We start from the raw sequence: 20090 nt of genomic DNA, 5'->3' as shown, positions 1-20090 counted from the left end.
CACTGTGGGCTGAGGAAGCGACATCTCCATGCACCTGTTGGGCCTGCTTCAGATGAACCAGCGTATAAAAGGGTGATGCTCAATCTGGGCTGGCCACTGATGAGAGCAGATGTGTGTTGCAGGCTCCTAAAGGGAGACTGCTGGAGCTCCAGTACCTAAAAGCCAGTTGGACTGAGGCTCCAATGGACCCCCAGCTGACCATTGCCATTACTGGAGGACAGACGGGGAGGCCATGAGACTACCAGCCTTGGAAGGAAGAGTAGGAAGTGACCCAGGGATTGGGACTGAGGTAGTGGGTGACCAAGACTGAACGCGGAAGTACTAGTTCCTTAGGGTCCTGGGTTGGGACCAGTGGAGCTGGATGGGCCTGTGTCCTCCTACTCCAGCTGCCCCGCTGGTGTGAACTGCACTACTAACCGTAGCCATTGGGCAACGCTGCCCTGAGCTACAGGCCTGCTAGATAAGACTTGGGCCATTAGGCCAAACTGCCCTGAACAATAGGACAGCCTTATGTAATCTGGCCACTGGGCCACACTGTCCCGCACTGAAGGGTGGCTGCATTGACTCTGGCCACTGGGCGGTGCTGCCCTGGGGCTGGGGCAGCTGTGGTAACACAGGAGGCCAGCCCACTTGGGATTTTGAAGTGGTTGCTGGAGAGTCAGCAGCAGCACGCGGCACAACAAGAAGCAACACCAGACCAGCTGCTAGAACAGATCACAGCAACAGCTCCTAATGGTGCAACAATAGGAGCAGCGGCACCAGATGGTGTAGGAACTGGCCACCCAACACCAAGCACACCAACTGGACCAGAGGCGAGGAATGTTTTGGTGGGACTACCAGTTCACGTGACAAAATTGGGGTCCAGTGATGACTCTGAGGCCGTCTCTGTAACATTCAAATGGGTCGCCAGGCCAAGTGGCCACCAGTACAGTGGGCTACCCTCTTGGCACCATACTTAACTGGCCCAACCCAGACCACCGACCGGAACTTACACACTCATGAGGTACTGGAATACAACAAAGTGAAGGCAGCCATCCTGGACCAGGCTGATGTCAGTCCTGACATGTACCGCCAACGACTCTGCTGCAAATAGTACCTGCCAAAGGTCAGGCCACAGCCCAGCAACTCTGGGACTACTGCTGGTGATGGCTGGAATCAGAGAAATGGATTAGAGTCCAAGTTGTGGAGATGGTAGCACTGGAGCAGTTTACCCAGATCCTACCTGCCGGGGGAAGGAATGGGTACAACAGCCCTGCCCGGCAACCCTTGCTGAAGTTGTCTTCTTATTGGAAGACTACATGAACGCTGAGGATCAGAGCAGCAAACCTGTAGACCACAGAACCCAGGAAACTGAGGTCATCCAGCCAAGCGGGGACCACACAAGGCCAATGTAGGAGCCGCCTCCCCCAACCCAGGCCACCGGCCACCACAACTCCTGACACAAGGTGACTGACTGACCTTCCTGGGTCAGAAGGTACGAAACAACCACCGCCCGCTCCTTAAGAGGATGGAGGGAGCCATCCAAAAAGAACTGGAAAGTAAGCTGTCCCTAAGGGGGGTAGAGGAATCTCAGAGAGAGTGGTGGAATCTGATAGTACTGGTCCAAAGCCTGTTGGGGCCATCAGATTTTGTATTGATTTCAGGAAAGTTAATGCTATCTCCTGGTTCTACACCTAACCAATGCTTCGTGTGGATGAGCTCCTCGAGCAGCTGGGTAGTGCTTAGTTCACCTCAAGATCACCTCTAACTAAGGGGTACTGGCAGATACCCCTGACACTGGCCTCCTGTGAGAAGACTGCCTTCCCTACCCGATTTGGCTTATATCAATTTGTCATGATGCCATTTGGGCTGCATGGAGCCACAGCCATCTTTCACTGACCAATGAACCAAATATTGTAGCTGCACAACCAAGATACAGAAACAAGTTGGGCTCAGGCTCCAACGGACCCCTAGCCGACCACCGCTGCCTATAGAGGAGAGAACGGAGGCCATAAGACTACCAGACTTGGAAGGAAGGGTAGGAAGCAATTCAGGGATCAGGACTAAGGTACTGGGTGACCAAGACTGACTGTGGAAGCACTGTTTCCTAGTCCTGGGTTGGGACCTGGTGGAGCAGGGTGGGCATGAGTCCCCCTACCTGGCTGCCTCACCAGTGGGGTAGCTGATGCCCAGAGGGGTGAACGACGCAGCAGAAGGCCTGCCCTACTGACCTTAGCCATTGGGCCATATTGCTCTGAGCTACAGGCCTGCTAGAAAGACTTAGGCCATGAGGTCGAGCAGCCCTGAACAAAAGGACAGCCTTGTGGACTCTGGTCATTGGGCCACACTATACTAGGGGCCAGGGCAGCTATAGCGACATGGGAGGCCAAGCCACTTGGACTGCTAAAATCTCTGCTTTGATCCCTTTCACAACCCATTGCCCCATAATGGGGTGTACCTACTCTACGACACAATCCAATCCATCAGAGAAAGGAAAACATTCTTCCTGTCTTTTAAAAAATAATTCAAGGCGCTTCCTCTGAGTTATTCAGATAAAAGCTATGTGTGTTGGAGAGACAGCTCTGCCACCAGCAGGGGAAAATGTAATGAGGATGAAGACTATCATGGTGAGGACGGCAGGTATGATTTTAACATACAACTAGCATCCTGCATTAAAAACAATTAAGTGCTTGCAGCTCTGTTCTAGATGGAGAGAGACTGACCTGTCCAAAGCACACAGCAGAGCTACCACTGCTGGAACCAATCTTGCTGGTGTGACTTCCACTGTTTGTCCCCTGACTTTCAGACATTCCTAAAGACAAAGGAAAGAAAACAAATAACAAACAGTGAATCGTCATCATCATCACTGGCAAAACAAACCCCCCAAAACATCTGAATAGAAAGCAACTAATACAATTGTCTCACTGAAGACTTAAGACTGTAGGCTAGAAGAGACTTAGGGCTTGTCTACATCACAAAGTTGCAGCGCTGGTGAGGGGGTTACAGCGCTTCAACTTAGGAGGTGTACACATCTGCAGGGCATCACCAGCGCTGCAACTCCCTGTTTGCAGCACTGGCTGTACTCCCGTTTTGTTTCGGGTGTAGAGGATCCAGCGCTGGTGATCCAGCGCTGGTAATCAAGTGTAGACACTTACCAGCGCTTTTCTTGACCTCCGTGGAATAAGCAGGTATCCCAGCATACCTGAGGAAGCCTCTGGTAATCAAGCAGGTCTCCTTCCCCGGTTTGCTCTCGCGTTCCCCGAACCCCCGAGCAAGCAGGTCTCCTTCCCTGCGGTTTGCTCTCACGTTCCCCGAACCCCCGTGCAAGCAGGTCTCCTTCCCTGCGGTTTGCAGGGGGGTTCGGGGAACGCGAGAGCAAACCGCGGCGAAGCTGGTCTCCTTCCCCGGTTTGCTCTCGCGTTCCCCGAACCCCCGTGCAAGCAGGTCTCCTTCCCTGCGGTTTGCAGGGGGGTTCGGGGAACGCGAGAGCAAACCGCGGCGAAGCTGGTCTCCTTCCCCGGTTTGCTCTCGCGTTCCCCGAATCCCCGAGCAAGCAGGTCTCCTTCCCTGCGGTTTGCTCTCGCGTTCCCTGAATCCCCGAGCAAGCAGGTCTCCTTCCCTGCGGTTTGCTCTCGCGTTCCCCGAATCCCCGAGCAAGCAGGTCTCCTTCCCTGCGGTTTGTAGGGGGGTTCAGGGAACGTGAGAGCAAACTGCGGCGAAGCTGGTCTCCTTCCCCGGTTTGCTCTCGCGTTCCCCGAACCCCCCTTGAAGCCGCCCAACAGCGCTGCAGTGTGGCCACATCTAACACCACTTGCAGCGCTGGTTGCTGTAAGTGTGGCCACTCTGCAGCGCTGGCCCTATACAGCTGTACTAATACAGCTGTAACAACCAGCGCTGCAAAATTGTAGATGTAGACATACTCTTAGTATGTAGTCCACTCCACTGTAAGCATGCAGCAGAATCCCCTCATACAGGATGCATTGGATATTATACCAATATTATACTTTGAATTCTAATGAACAACTGCAGTTCCAGTGGAAATTCATTTTATGATTAATAATTCACTTTTTGCTTCCCAAGAGTAAATCTAACAGATCCCTGCAACATAACAACTTGTCTTAAACATAATCTACAGTGTTATAACTTTTTGTTAACTTCTGGTAGAGATGGGCCTTTGCTACTTTTTTCTCCATCCATAGCCTCAACTTGTTTTATCTCCTGCATTCATTGTTCCCCTCAGGGCTTTTTCTACGTGGAAGTTAGGGTATGAATTTAAAACAATATTTATTCTGCACTAACTCTCCATGTGGACACTTGAATTCCCCATTAACAATTCCCCACTCCTTTGTCTGATTTTTCTTAGGGCCTGTCTATACTACAAAATTAAGTTGACTTCATCTAATTCGACCATGAGCCTCCAAATTAATTAAGTTGATTATGTGTGGCCAAACCATGGTCATTGTCTCAATGGAGTGCGTCCTCACTACCAGTGCATTGTGGGTAGCTACCCCAAAGTGCAACTTGCCGCAGTATGTTTTGAGAAGTTTGTGCAATGCCTCATGGGACCAAAACATTGTCGCAGGAGAGAATGGGAACATTGCATCAACATCCCATGATGCACTGTGCTCCCTCCATCATATCAACAGCAAACAACCCAGTGGTTTTCGTGCCTTAAAATCTCCATGTGTATGCCATAAACCCAGAAGTATGGAGCCTGCTCAGTTGTGCACTCTTGCTGTGAGCATCTCAAACATCTTGCGCCTTCTCCTGCAATATTTCCAGAGCTGAAGTAGGGTCCGCCACACATAAAGCGATGTCCCGCAAGCAACCTTGCTGCAAGCCATTGAAAAAAAAATAATTCACAGTTGCTGCTGGCAGTCACAGAGCAAGCAGCTGCACTCTGTTGAGAGCCATTTCTGGTCCCATGAAACAAGCATTGATTGGTGGGACTGCATCATTTTGCAGGTATGGGATGATGAGTAGAGGCTGCAGAACTTTCAAATGTGGAAGGCCACCTTCCAGGAACTTTGTTCAGAGCTTTCCCCTGCCCTGTAGTTCAGCAACACAAAAATGAGAGCTGCTCTGACAGTGGCGAAGTGAGTGGCGATCGCTATTTGGACATATGCAATGCCAGACAGTTACTGGTCAGTGAGGAATCAATTTGGAGTAGGTAAACTGTGGGAGCTACTATGCTCCAAGTGTGCAGGGCCATTAATCAACTTCTGCTACGAAGGGTAGTGAGTCTGGGAAATGTGTAAGACATAGTGGATGGTTTTGCTGCGATAAAGGGTTCCCTAATTGCGATGGGGCGATAGATAGCACGCATATCCCCATATTTGTACCAGACCACCTTGCCAAAGAGTACATAAACAGAAAGGGATACTTTTGAAAGGCAAGTGTTGGTGGATCACAGGGGGTGTTTCACCGACATGAATGTAGGACAGTTGGGAAAGGTTCATGACAAACGCATCTTTACGAACTTGGGTCTGTTAAAAAAAATGCAGTCTGGGACTTTCTTTCCAGACCACAAAATGAACATTGAAGACATTGAGATGCCTATAGTTATCCTGGGGGACCCAGCTTACCCCTTGCTCCCATGGCTCATGAAGCCATACGCAGGCTGTCTGGACAGTAGTAAGAAATGGTTCAACTATAGCAGTGGTCCCTAACCTTTTTGTGGCCAGTAGCACATTCATGTTTTCAGAAGCCAACAATTTTTCAAGGCTTATTTTGTATTTGTACATTAAATAATATGAAAAACATTTAATATTACATAATATATGAATCCATAAGATAAAAAGGGTAATTTTACATGTAAAAGGTATTAATTAAATTATTTGGCAATTATTCTTTCACCTTATCATGTGAATTTGCTCTTTTTTATCTACCTGTAAGAAAAATTAAGGAGTTTTTACAAAACAAATATCATAAACAGTTTTCATCTTATTTATTTTAACAAAGTAAAACATTGTTGAACTGCTGGTCCAAATATATTTATTATTCTTACTTTAACATAGAATGAAGCCTGCAGGCCTGGAGTTCTCTGTCCCCAGCAGGTGTGGGGCCCCGGCTTCTCTCCCCTGCTGGGCACTAGGCGGGCTGCCTGCCGGGGACAGAACATGGTGCCTGCAGCCCACAGCTTGCAACCCCGGTGTTCTCTGTCCCCAGCAGCACAGGGCCGCGGCTCCTCTCCGGCTTAAGCTGCGGCCCCGCACCTGCTGGGGATCGAGAACATCGGAGCCCGAAGCTTGCAGCCCCGGAGTTCTCTGTCCCCTGGCTGGGGTGGGGCCGTGGATAGCCGGAGAGAAGCCGTGGCCCCACCCCTGCCACGGACAGACAACCCCGGCACCCACAGCCTGCAGCCCTGGAAGGAAGCTGCAGCCCTGTGCCTGCCGGGGACTGAGAACATTGGCGCCCGCAGGCTGCAGTCCTGGAGAGAAGCCGTGGCCTCCCAGCTGCCATGGACCGAGAACACCAGCACCCCCAGCCTGTGGGCCCCGGAGTTCTCGGTCCCCGGCAGAGGCAGGACCGTGGCCTCTCTCCCCTGCGGGGCACTAGGCGGGCACACATAAATGCCCCAGTGGGCGCCATGGCACCCGCAGGCACCGCGTTGGTACCACCATTCAGCACTGAGGTAGCCCTAACAATCCTAGTACAGCAGTTCACCACTGAGGTAGCCCTAACAATCCTCCAGGTACCGCTCCTCATTCCAAGGAATTTCCCGTATACAAGGTAGGCAATGATACAGAGGCCTTCACAGAAAATTTCAAAAGGGCATGCCTTAGATACAATACCCCTATAGACCAGTATATGGTGGAGCTGAGGCCGCAGCTCAGTGGACCCTTAGCAGAGGTGGCAGCTGAAATACCTAAGGAACACATGAACGAGTACAAACTTTTAAAACAAAAGGCCAGAATTAGAATGGTGTTAACACCCGACCATGCTCGTCAGCGGCTCAGAGCCCTAAGGTGGACACCAGATGTGGCATTTTCCTGACACGTCTACCACATGGTAAAAAATTGGGATGCCTGAGTATCAGGAGCAAGTGTTAAATCTCTGGAAGATCTCTCTCCTAATGCAAATGGGGCAGTTCTTAGAGGGTGTTCCTGAAGAAATAAAAAGGCGCACCCTAGAGGGGAAGCCCAAAACTGTAACTGAGGTGGGGGAAGATTGGAAACAAATGAGTGGAGGTGGCGGAGAAGAAAGCTAGTAGCAGTTGGAGCAGATACCAGAAGGCGTAACCCGAGACAACACCCCACCATCAGGGTCAGCCCAAAACCCCAACTCGCAAGGAGGAACCCTCCACGCAGCTGAGGAGGCCCCAGATGCCCTTTTGTCCCACCACCATACTCTCCAACCATCCACCTCGCCCAACCCACAGTCAGCTGCGTGATGCTTCAAATTCAATGAGCTGGGGCATGTGAAGGCCAACTGCCCCAAAAGCACCAACCAACTGCAACTCATCACCCCGGAGTCCCACCAAAGAGCCTTCAGGCACAGATGTTTCGCAAATACCCCCAGAGTGAAGGGAAACTGTGTGGGCGGGAGGAAGATTACTGGATGGAGAGACACTAGTGCACAAGTGGACCCCAAATTCATCGACCCAGAGGCCCAATTGATGGTGCAACCCTTTAAGGTCAACTTTTTTAACTTGCCAACAGCCAGGTTGCTTGTCCAGTACAAGGGCTGGTCAGGGACATAGACGATTATCCCATTTCCATGCTGCTGGAGAAGACTTAGACAACCATGTGAGGCTAACAAAAAGGGTGAGGATAGTCACCTGCAGCCAGGCTAAACAGGCCTCCACACCTAACTCCATTCCTGAGCCTCCTACAGGAACCCAGCCAGTGGTGGTGGAAGAAGACCCCCGACCAGAGTCTATGGGAACAGTTGTAGATCCAGTTCCTTGGACCCAACCAGAACCAGCCTAAGAATCAAAACTGGTGGAGCAGTTAGCACTAAAGCTTGTGCTTGCAACCCCACAAGAGACAGGGGAGCCAGCGCCAAAGGGCACCACAGATCCTGCACCTGCAGCTAAACCAGCGCAAGAGGCTCAACTGGAGCCTGAAATACCACCTAGTGTACCAGCGGAGAGCGGTTCACAGTCAGTGGAAACAATCCATCACCTGCATTGCTTCCAGTGGGACCAAGCCCAAGTCCACAACCCAGCGAGGAACTAATGTCTCCAGCATCAAGGAAGCAGTTCCAGGCAGAGTAGGAAGCAGATGAGAGACTCAAGGGAGCTTGGACAGTGGCACGGAGCAGCCCACTGCCTCTCAGATCTTCTAGTAGGTCCAGGTTTGTTATAGGACGACTCTTATACAAGGAGACCCTTTCTGGTGGGCATAAGGAGGACTGGCATCCTCTGAAACAGTTGGTAGTTTCAACTAAGAATAGGGAAGAGCTCTTGAGCTTAGCCCATGATCACCCTAGTGGTCATGCTGGGGTGAATAGGACCAAAGACTGTTTGGGAAGGTCATTCCACTGGGAGGGGATGGGCAAGGACGTTTCTACCTATGTCCGGTCTTGTAAGGTGTGCCAGAGCGTGGGAAAGCCCCAAGATCAGGTCACGCCCATTCTCTAGCCACTCTCCATCATTGAGGTTCCATTTCAGCGTGTAGTTGTGGATATTCTGGGTCTTTTCCCTAAGAAGACACCCAGAGGAAAGCTGTACATATTGACTTTCATGGATTTTGCCACTCGATGGCCAGAAGCAGTAGCTCTAAGCAAAAGCCTGAGCCAGGCACCGACAGATATTTTTGCCTGGGTAGGTTGGCCCTCCAACATTCTTACAGATTTGGGAACTAACTTCCTGGCAGGGACCATGAAACTTCTTTGGGAAGCTTATGGGGTAAACCACTTGGTTGTCACCCCTTACCACCATCAAACAAATGGCCTAGTGGAAAAGTTTAATGGGACTCTGGGGGCCATGATATGTAAATTTGTGAATGAGCACTCCAATGACTGGGACCTAGTATTGCAGCAGTTGCTCTTTGCCTACAGGGCTGTACTGCATCCCAGTTTTGGATTTTCACCTTCTGAACTCATTTATGACCACAAAGTTAAGGGGCCATTATAGTTGGTGAAACGGCAATGGGAGGGGGTCACATCTTCTCCAAGAACTAACATTTTGAACTTTGTAACCAACCTGCAAAACACCCTCAAAGACTCTCTAGCCCTTGCTTGGGAAAACCTACGGGATGCTCAGCAAGTGCAAAAAGCCTGGTATGATAAACATGCAGAGAGCTTTCCTTCAGAGTAGGTGACCAAGTCATGATCCTGAAAGTGCTCCATGTGAAGAAGATAGAAGTGTCATGGGAGGGACCATGGGAGCTATTACTTCATAGTGTTCCCAGACCCTACCCTAAAACTTAAAGTATACTATGTTAATTCTCTAAAGCCCTTTTATTCCCAAGAAATCAAGGTTCTCCAGTTTACAGCCCAGGAGAGAGAGGATGCTGAGTGGCCTGAAGGAGTATACTATGAAGGAAAAAGCAATGAAGGCACGGAATAGGTGAACCATTCTATGGCCCTTGGGCGTAAGCAGCGACAGCAAATCCAGAAGCTGTGTACCAGCTTCACGCCAATGTTTTCAGCCACCCCAAGATGGACAGAATGGGCGTACCACTCCATTGACACAGGTGATGTTCACTGAATTAGATCCCAATCCTACAGGCTGGCTCCTCAAGCCAAAACCATAATAGAAAGGGAGATCAAGGACATGTTATAGATGAGTGTAATCCGCTCCTCTGAGAGTGCATGGGCCTCTCCAGTAGTTCTGGTTCCCAAACCAGATGGGGAAATCCACTTCTGTGTGGACTACCATAAGCTAAATGCTGTAACTCGCCCAGAAAACTATCAAATGCCACACACAGATACGCTATTGGAGAAACTGGGATGTGCCCGGTTCATCTCTGCCTTAGACTTAACTAAAGGGGTAGTGGCAAGTGCTGCTAGATGACCCAGCGAAGGAAAGGTCAGGCTTCATCACCCATGTAGGGCTGTGTGAGTTTAATGTGCTCCCTTTTGGACTGCAAAATGCACCCGCCACCTTACAGAGACTGGTAGATAACCTTCTGGCTGGATTTGGGGAATTTGCAGTCGCCTACCTTGACGATGTGGCTATATTCTCAGATTCATGGGCAAAACATCTGGAACATCTCCAAGCTGTCTTCCAGTGCACAAAGGAGGCGGGATTAACTGTTAAGGCCAAAGAGTGTCAAATAGGCCTAAACAGGGTAACGCACCTTGGACACCAGGTCGGTCAAGGTACTATCAACCCCCTACAGGCTAAGGTAAATGCTATCCAAAACTGGCCTATCCCTAAGTCAAAGAAGCAGGTCCAATCCTTCTTGGGCTTGGCTGGATATTACTGATTTGTATCACACTACAGCCAAACTGCTGCCCCACTGACCGACCTGACCAGAAAACCACAGCCAAATGCAGTTCCAGTTGACTGAAAAGTGTCAGAAAGCCTTTAACCAGCTTAAGGTGGCTCTTATGTCTGACCCTGTACTGAGGGTCCTGGACTTCAACCAACCGTTCATCGTAACCATAGATGCGTCTGAACATGGTAGGAGCAGTTTTAAATGCAGAAATAACCAGATCAACAATTCCATCCTACCACATTTCTCAGCAAAAAACTTTCTGAGAGTGAAAGCACTGGTCAGTCTCAGAAAAAGAAAGTTACGCCATTGCGTATGCTCTGGAGAAGCTACGCCCATATATTTGGGGACAGTGGTTCCACTTGCAGACTGAGCATGCTGCACTGAAGTGGCTTCACACAGTCAAAGAGACTAACAAAAAACTTCTCTGGTTGAGTCTACCTCTTCAAGACTTTGATTTTGAGATATAACAGATTTCAGGAGCCTCTAACAAAGTGGGTGATGTGCTCTACCGGGAAGGTTTCCCAGAATCAGCTGAGTAAAAATGTCCCTGCATTCTAAGTCATTGTAGTCCTTGAAATGTAGAAAGTACTGATTAGTTCTTCATGTAATTATTAGTAAAATTAGAGGTGCATGTATCTTATTAACTCTGTTTTCTAAATCTCCAGGAAGAAATCCCAGTTGGTGTGGACCTACCCTGAACCAGGCTGGCCAGTACCATCTGTGATTTGGGGTGTGTGATAAATAAAGGGGGAGATAGCTCCCTTTGATGGACATCCAGCCAGCCAGTTAGCTGTAAAATCCCTCTTGGTAGCTGTTCTTTACTTGCTTTACTTGTAAAGGATTAAAAAGGCCCTCAGTTAAAGAAAAAAAAAAGTGGGCACCTGACCAAAAGAGCCAATAGGAAGGCTAGAATTTTTAAACATGGGGAAACAAAGGGAAAGTTTGTTTGTCTGTTGCTCTCTCTGGATTGGAGGAACACAGAGCATCAATGCTGAAAGTAGGAAAGCTGTTGAAGGTTTGAACCAGGTATGAAAAATTATTTTCCATACCTAGCAGGATTAATTGGGATAGGGAATGTTTAGGTAGACACAATCAGGTTATTTCTTTATTTTGGCCTGTGCTAACCCCAGATGCTTTTGTTAGCACTGACCCCTCACTTGGTAAGGCAACTCTCCCATTTTTTCCATGTGCTGTATTTTTATACCTGCCTACTGCATCTTCCACTCCATGGATCTGATGAAGTGGGTTATAGCCCACGAAAGCTTATGCCCAAATAAATTTGTTAGTCTCTAAGGTGCCAAAAGGATTCCTCATTTTTATTATTTACAAGTAATTCTCTTCAAATTTGCCCTGTAATGGTCCCAGGCAGTCCGCCCTCCCCCTCCATCATCAAGGAAAGAGATGCACAAAAATAGAGGGTTTGCACTATGCTTCAAAAATGATCATGGCTTTACAGTTTTTTACCCTGACCTGAGCTGGCAGGAAATTCCACAACCAAGTATTCTTCTTTAGTGCCTATTACTGTAGTACCTTAACACCTCATAAGCTTTTTAAATGTGTCAGAGTAATCTGCTTGTAGGTTGTTGTTTTTAAAAATAAAGTAATTGTTTTGAGAAGGCCAAATCAAAGAAATTAATGTTGGCTAGAGTTCTGAAAGTGGTGAGGTGAATGTGGTTTATTCTTATCTCTTGTGGTAAGGAGTTCCACAGTTTTTACCCAGCAGCTGAGAAAGTTCTCCCTGTGGTTCACAAGTTTCCCTGTAATGGCTATCAGTTTCACTGTTCCAACTGAGCATAGCTATTGTGGGAAATGATCATCCAAGGGCCACACAGTCTGTATACACCTCTACCCTGATATAACATGACCTGATATAACATGAGTTTGGATATAACGTGGTAAAGCAGTGCTCTGGGGGGGCTGCGCACTCTGGTGGATGAAAGCAAGTTTGATATAACGCGGTTCCACCTATAACACAGTAAGATTTTTTTGGCTCCCGAGGACAGCGTTATAACGAGGTAGAGGGGTGTGTGTGTGTGTGTGTATACACACACACACGGCCTAAAACAAATTTTCATGCAATCTGTATTTCACAATACTCTTATTTTCTTCCTCCCCAGCATGTTACCCCTTTTTTCTGTATGTGATAAAAAATTTCCTTCAGAGTGAGGCAATGGTTTGCTGAGTGAAAATCTCTTACATTCTTTCAATAACAATCATTCCACAGATCCCACCCAGAGCAAGCTTGTCAAACGTGAGCTCAAAGAGGTACTTAGCTGCCTGGTACTGGAGACAATCCAGTGCATTCTGTTCTAAATTCCTATTTATCCCATTTTTCTTATTTTTAGATAATCTATAATTATATAGGGTATTTCCTTCTACAATATTTCCTTCCCACAGCATTTTACAGACAAACCAATATATAAACTATATGCAGATAGCTGCATTTCAGTGGTGTATAGAGCAATCTTTGAAGTGGAACATTGTACGTGTTTTTAACAGGGCACAAAAATGTTGCATAGCAGTTTAGGACAAACTGGGAATGTTACAGGATCAAACTGAAATTGCAGTGGAATTGTGTGTGTAAATGTTATAGGGGACTTTTTATTATGCAGCTTACTTGACGCAAGTAACCTTTCAAATTGGTCACATCATTCAGTATTTTAAGTTTCACATTTGTAAAATGATGTAGAAGAAAACGGCTTGTCCTGAAGAGCGGACCCTTATTGAGCACACACTCAGTGTTTAAAAATCTCAGAATAACTTTACTTTATATAACTCCTTTCTTCCAGAAGAATACGAAAGCGCTTTACAAACTCAGTCTGAGATACTAGTTTTACACAAACCAATTCAAGTCATCTTTAGAGTGAAAAACATAGCTCCGTAACAGAACACAGGAACACTGTATGATTGTTTGGGACTGGCAGTGACAAACACAATATCCATGTGTAAGTGTTGTGGGAATTTAGTTTGGTAGAATGCAATTACCAGAATAGAAACATCCTTGCTTTTATAATATTAAAAAAGTAGTATGAAGTCATTCAAGCCACAGGTACTTAAAAATGTAGTTGTTATATCAGGCACAAAGATAGCATTTCAAGCAGGACAGTAAACCCTAAATGAATCTGGGATATTAGTAAGTACTGACTATGCATCTCACTCTTGAGACTTAAATGTGCATCTGTTCCACCCTAGCTTGTTGTTGCCTTTCTTTACTGAAAATTATTTAAGTTACAAAATATAGTCTTTAAACTTGAGGCTGCTAGAATACTTCAGTCCTGTGCAAGACCCAGTACTTGTTTCCTTCAGATCACTTTTCCCCTTAGGTTGCTGCTCACATGTGTGGCAGCACATGCTGCAGACTGTCATTTATGCACAGCTTTTCCTGTTTTCTACTAGAGAAGGGGCATGCTGTCTCAGCTTAAGTCTACAGTTAAAATGCTGCTTTGGCGCAGCTGCCACCGCTGTAGTACTTTAACAAAGACACCACAAGTCACTGGAAGAAAGCTCTTCCATCAGCTTAATTAATCCACCTCCCTAAGAGGCAGTAGTAATCTTGGCGGGAGAAGTGCTGTCTAGACGTGTGTGTATGTGTGTGTGAGGTCAGTGCAACTATAGTGCTCAGGGGTATGGCTTTTTCACACCTGAGCAACAGTTATACCAATATAGGTCTATAGTATAGACCAGACCTTAGACTGCGCTGTAAAATATTTTGTATGTTAGACAGGGCTTGGGTTGGTACATAGCAGTATGGCGTATTGGTAGCGCTCTCAAGCAGTTATTTTGTTCTCCAGAATTTCACTTTAAAAATAAAAACAAAACCCAGTCTCTAGCTTTTATGATCACAAAAACACATACCAATACAGAGACATCTAGATCAGCCCATAGAGCCTGTAGCAGTATTTCTGAAAGATGTGAGTTACTCTACACTGCTCAGATGTTTGGTGATGATAATTTAAGGGTATGTCTACATTTACAGAGTTTTGTGCTGTAAGTTTCACTGGTGATAGTGAAGGTAAAGCACTGGTTTGTGTACTCATTTGATTCCTTGGGTGTCAGAGAGTGTTTATATTACCAGCACTTCCATCCCCTATGAGAGATGCACTGTAAGACAGCTATCCCACGGTGCAGCTCTCTTGATAGGTCTCGTGGAAGGGAGCAGAAGTGCCCTGTATTGCCCTGCTTAGTCTCTCAGGAGCCCCATTACATCCTTGTTTCTTCTGTGGCATTTTTTAAAAAAACCTCCTGCTGTCTGGCTGCTTGCCTCACTACATCTACAAACAAAAGGGAGCTTCAAACTTCCCCGGGGCTTAAAGGTGGAGGGGCAGATGTCCACGCGTCAGAGCAGCAGAGATGCTGGCCAGAGTGGTCGCTTTTGGAACAATGGGATCTCCCCTGGAGGCCAAAAGGTGTTTACACTGCTAGAATGTGTCTTCACTTTCACAGCAATGCAAAAAGAACAGTGGTAAGAGGTGTACGCCTCTTGTGAAGGTGGTTTTCTTCACTGCAAAAAGTCATTAACAAATGTAAAAGCAGCAAGGAGTCTTGTGGCACCTTATAGACTAACAGATGTTTTGGAGCATGAGCTTTTGTGGGTGAATACCCACTTCCTCCGCTTTTACAGATCCAGACTAACATGGCTACCCCTCTGATAATTAACAAGTGTAGACGCTCCCAGAGTTTTAGCACAAACAAGGGACATTTTGAGCTTTAAAGAGCAGACGTACCCTAAATGTCCGCAGTAGCAGCTATTTCATCCTCCTTGTAAGAAAGGAGCAGGAGGATCCTACACCTACCCCAGCTACCGCAACATCCCATGTCAGGGTCATAAGGGGCCTGGCCTTGGGAGACGCCCCCGCTCCTTCTACTCTCCCAGTCGAGGATCACGTTGATCTGAACGACCTACGGCGAAGGCGTCTCATACAGACAGCTCGCCGGGGTACAACGACGGCGCCAAACTCTGTGGGCAGAGAAACCTCCTTCCCCTCCAACTCCGCCCCCGAGCGCGCGGAAAGCCGTTGCCCTGCCCGATGCGACTTTAGCGCCCTATCCATAACGAGGCCCCGCGCGCTGGGCCGAGAGGCGGCGTCTGCACCGGCCCGGCAAGGTGGGGGCGGGCGCTGCCCCCAAAGGGTCTGTCAGCCAGTCACGGCGGGGGCGCAGGAGAGCGGCGCTTGTGCATCCAGCGGGAGGCCACATAAAGGGCGGGCACCACGCCCCATGGGGCTGGATCTCTCAATACCTGTGCGTGAGTGGGGGCGGGGCTCGCCCTTCCTGCAGCAGCAGCAGCTCTCCCTTATGGACAACGTGGTTACGGCAAGCGGAAAAAGACAAACTTCCCGCCCACACTGGACGCGCCAGGGACGACGTTGACCTCGTGACGGTCTTTTTACAGCCACTTCGGCGCGCACGCGCGCGCTCAGGGTCCAGGAGCAGCAGCCCAGCGGTCAGACACCCCCTAGCTCGCGCGGCGCAGGCGGTGATCCAGGAGGAGAGGCCCGCGCAGGGGCGGAGCTCTGGTGCGCAGCGTAGGGGGCGGGAGCTTGGTGTGTCGCGCGGCGGTGGCAGGAGGGCGGGGTTCGCAGGCTCGCGCCGGAGGCGGGACTTAGTGTCTCGAGCCGGGGGCGCGGGAGGGAGCCTAGCGGGCGGGGAGGAGCCGAGCGCGAGGCTGGCTGGTGTCGCTGCCCCCGTGCTCCCCCCTCCGTCCCTGACAGCAGCAGCCGGAGCCACCGGGCGGGCGGGCGGGCAGCAGGTGAGAGACGGGCCCCCGCGGCCCGAGGGGAGCCTGGGCAGGGCCTGCGGGGACCGGGAGCCGCCGGCTGCGGGGTAGGATGCGGCCGGGATGCGAGGCTGGAGCCCAGGGGGCGGCCTGGTACTGGGGGATCCGCCAGCTCAGGTGGGTCTCGCCCCGGCAGTGGCTGAGATCACTCCCCCCTCGGTCGGGTGGCCTGTCTGCAGGCGGGGAGAACAGGGGGGGTTCGGGTGGGGCTGGGGCGGCTGGGAGGGAGCGGACTCTGCCTGGCCCCTTCTCTTCCCTGGTGGCGGGGGAGGCGCGGGGCCTGGGGCAGCCCTGCCGGCGCCTCGCACCCCCTGTAGCTCCTCGCAACTGTGTCTGACTGGGGCGTTGTGTTCCCTCTGCCCTCAGACACCTCCTCCCCCTGCGGGACAGCACGGGGAACGGAAACGGCAGGGATCGCATCGTAGCAACCTGCCTCTATTTCCTCCCGACGGGGGACAAGGGGGGGTCTGTGTCTTCTCTGGTGACATTACTCAGGGCTTGTGGATGTAATAATTGTATCTTGACTCTTTGGTTTTTGTGTCCAATACAGTAGCTCTTCCCCTCTCCCCCATTTTGAATTCCAGTTATCCAACCCCAGTGTTTTCCATTGGTAACTGCATTTAATGTCTAATGTAAAAAATAATTATTTATCCTTAGATGGGGCAATCATGTTATCTATTATGTTAGTCTATCATGTTAGTCTGGAGTCCGGTGGCACCTTAAAGACTAACAGATTTATTTGGGCATAAGCTTTTGTGAGTAAAAAACCCACTTCTTCAGATGCATGGAGTGAAAATTACAGATACATGCATAAATATATATTCACACATGAAGAGAAGGGTTACCTTATAAGTGAAGAACCAGTGTTGAAGGCCAATTTAGTCAGGGTGGATGTGGTCCACTCCCAATAATAGTCGAGGAGGTCTTAATACCAAGAGACAGAAAATTGCTTTTGTAGTGAGCCAGCCATTCCCAGTCACTATTCAAGCCCAAATTGATGGCGTCAAGTTTGAAAATGAATTGTAGCTCTGCAGTTTTTCTCTGAAGTCTATTTTTTAAGTTTTTTTTGGTTGAAGAATGGCTACTTTTAAATCTGTTATTGAATGTCATGTTATTTATGGTATGAATGTCAGATACACTGTTTGGCTTGAGGAAGAGGAGTACTTGTGGCACCTTAGAGACTAACAAATTTATTTGAGCATAAGCTTTTGTGGGCATGCATCCGATGAAGTGGGGCTGTAACCCACTAAAGCTTATGTTCAAATAAATTTGTTAGTCTCTAAGGTGCCACAAGTACTCCTGTTCTTTTTGCGGATACAGACTAACACGGCTGCTACTCTGAAACCTGTTTGACTTGAGGTATTTTTATCCAAACCATGCAGAATCTAATGTGTCATTACAAAATAATGAGTTTTTAATCTGTGGTGGCTGTAAATTAACCTTCCAAATGAAAAGTGAGTGTAAACTGATAAAATGCTACATTCCTGAGTCTGCAGACATATTGAAACAATAGCTCTGGGAAAAGTGAATTTGCCTGCTCCCCCTATCACTTTAACTAGAGTATTAAATCTAAAGCCTAAATATGAAACTGCATGTTGTCATCAGCAAATTTTATCATGGATCATTTAATTATAGGCAGTGGGGAATGGTGTGGGAGTAAAGCTGATGGTGTTAGGGAAAATTTGGGAGTGGCTTTAAAGTAGCATGTGTAGAGATAGAAAAAGAAAGCAGAGAGATCCACAAAGACAAAGTAAGGAGGATGGTGAAATACGAAAAGAAGCAGACATATCAGTTGGTAAAGGTAAGAATATGTTTGTCATATTCTGTCCTTGATTATTCTGCAGACCTCCCTTTGATGTCTTTGGTTGAATAATGGTAATGCATAGTTCTGCACTTATGCCATGGCCAGCTCTAAAGAATGAATTTGACACCCCATAATGGTATTATCGCTTTGTCATTTAGCTCAGTACTGAGTAGAGTTACATGAGACTAGTTTTAAAAAAAAACAAACTAGCACCTTGACTATACTAATATGGCTAGGGCGGTAGTATATAGTGAACATTATAAGTAAAACTTGCAGTACACACGGCCACTGGTGGCTCATCTATGATCACTTGTAATGGGGGAGCTGTGTGAAACACAGCACACCTATAGTCACGGCACAGCCCAAAAACTTGGGATAGAGCATGGTTCTTGAATGCTACTTAATATGATTGGATCTTTTCCATGGTGGCTGGCCAAAGTTTATTAAAACAAGTTTAGCTGAAACCAAGTGAGAATAAAAATGTTAAAAAGAGGCCCTGTTTATATTACAGGAGAACTGTTAACCAGGAATGCTTTAAAATCTTTTCTAGATGAGAATTAGCACTGTTTCTCTGGCCATGTTATAAACTTTTATTAGGCCCTTATTTCACGAATAATTAGTTAGTGGCATGACTGGCTAAATGGTTACTAACCTGTGAATTTAATCATGGGCTACTCCTCTACTGGTCTAATCTGGCACACAGTTGTTAGCCCAATACCTCACCAAATAGTTTGCCTCAGTTTTAATAAGGATAATGAGGAATTTAGAAGTAGTGGCAGCGTGGCTAATGGGAATGAGGATATGGAGATAGAAATTATCATGTCTGAGGTGGAAGGCAACTTCAAACAGCTTGGGACCAAATCAGGGACCCTGGATAATTTCCTTGGATGGAAATTAAAGGGCCGGTGCATGAAATTGCAAACTCAAGAGCAAGGATTTTAATGAATCTGTAAACTCAGAGGTGTAACTTATTACTGGAGAATTGCTAAGATAGTATCTATTTTTAGGAGGGGGCAGGGGAAAAGTGATTTGGGAAATGACAGGGTTGTTAGTTTGACCTCAGTTGTATGCAAGTCTTGGATCAGAGGTCCCCAAACTGCAGTGCGTCCCCCTGGGGGTGTGGAGGAATGTTTGGGGGGGGTGCTGCGGGGCCAGGCCAGCCCCCACGGGAGGCAGGGGGAGAGTGCCACCTGGTCCCTCCCTACCTCCTACTCTGCTCCAGTCCCACCCCCAGCCTGAGCCCCTGGCTGTGGCTCCGTTCCTGGCTGAGGGCCAAGGGTGGAATGGGCTGGGAATGAAGCTGGGTCCAGTTGCTGACCCCCATCGCTGCCTGGCTGCGGCTCTGCTCCTGCTCCCAGCTTTGGCCCCTGGCCATGGCTCCGTCCCCAGCCCGCTCACAGCCCCAGACCCACTTCCAGCTGTGGCCTCAGCCTCAGCCTCCTTACCCCTGTCTGTATCTCTTCTCCTCCTGCCTCTAGCTGCACTGACAGGTAAGAGGGGGCATGACCCTCAAATGTTTGGAAATCACTGTCTTAGAACAAATTTTGAAAGAGAAAGTAGTTAAAGTCATAGAGGTAAACAGAAATTGGAATAAAATTCAACATGGTTTTACAAAAGGTAGATCTTGTCAAACCAACATGATCTCTTTCTTTGAGAAGATATCTGATTTTCTAGACAAAAGAGAGGCAATAAATTAATCTACATATATTTAGTAAGGCATTTGATACAGTTCCACGTGAGAAGTTATTAGTTAAATTGAGTAAGATGGGGATTAATACAAGAATTGAAAGGTGGCTAAGGAACTGGTTGAAGGGGAGACTACAGCATGTTATACTGAGAGGTGACCTGTCAGTCTGGAGGGAAGTTACTAGTGGATTTCCTCAGGGATCGGTCTTGGAACCAGTCTTATTTAATGTTTTTATTAATGAACTTGTTGCACAAAATAGGAGTGTGCTAATAAAATTGGCAGATGACACAAAATTGGGCGGTATTGCCAATCTGGAGGACAGGAATATCATACAAGAAAATTTGGATGACCTTGAAAACTGAAGTAATAGAAATGGGATGAAATTTAATAGTGCAAAGTCATGCATTGAGGGGCTAACAAAAAGAATTTTTGCTATAAGCTGGGGACATGTGAGTT

At 48.0% G+C, this 20090-nt stretch overlaps 2 protein-coding genes across 11 annotated transcripts in view; one reads left to right on the top strand and one right to left on the bottom strand.

Moving 5' to 3' along the window:
- RAD52 (RAD52 homolog, DNA repair protein) overlaps positions 1-15690 on the bottom strand; it is a 28638-nt gene extending 12948 nt beyond the window's left edge. For all 3 annotated transcript variants that reach the window (XM_030543076.1, XM_030543065.1, XM_030543070.1), the window contains exons 1-2: positions 15607-15690; positions 2703-2791 (exon numbers count right to left, since the gene is read on the bottom strand). In XM_030543076.1, coding sequence (XP_030398936.1) covers positions 2703-2789 — 87 coding nt within the window. In that variant the 5' untranslated portion in view covers positions 2790-2791; positions 15607-15690. The remainder of the gene's footprint in view (positions 1-2702; positions 2792-15606) is intronic.
- The window catches only part of ERC1 (ELKS/RAB6-interacting/CAST family member 1), a 593813-nt gene continuing 584805 nt past the window's right edge, over positions 11083-20090 (top strand). For 7 of the 8 annotated variants that reach the window (XM_030543051.1, XM_030543046.1, XM_030543042.1 and 4 more), the window contains exon 1: positions 16018-16116. The gene's annotated coding sequence lies outside the window, so the exon portion shown is untranslated. Of the gene's footprint in view, positions 11098-16017; positions 16117-20090 lie in introns of those variants that run through there. The other variant, XM_030543036.1, reaches the window with a different exon arrangement.

The sequence above is a fragment of the Gopherus evgoodei genome, chromosome 1 (assembly GCF_007399415.2).
Source record: "Gopherus evgoodei ecotype Sinaloan lineage chromosome 1, rGopEvg1_v1.p, whole genome shotgun sequence".
NCBI lineage: Eukaryota > Metazoa > Chordata > Testudines > Testudinidae > Gopherus > Gopherus evgoodei.
The sequence above is the reverse complement of the archived record's forward strand: the minus strand, read 5'-3'. Positions and strand labels throughout refer to the sequence as shown.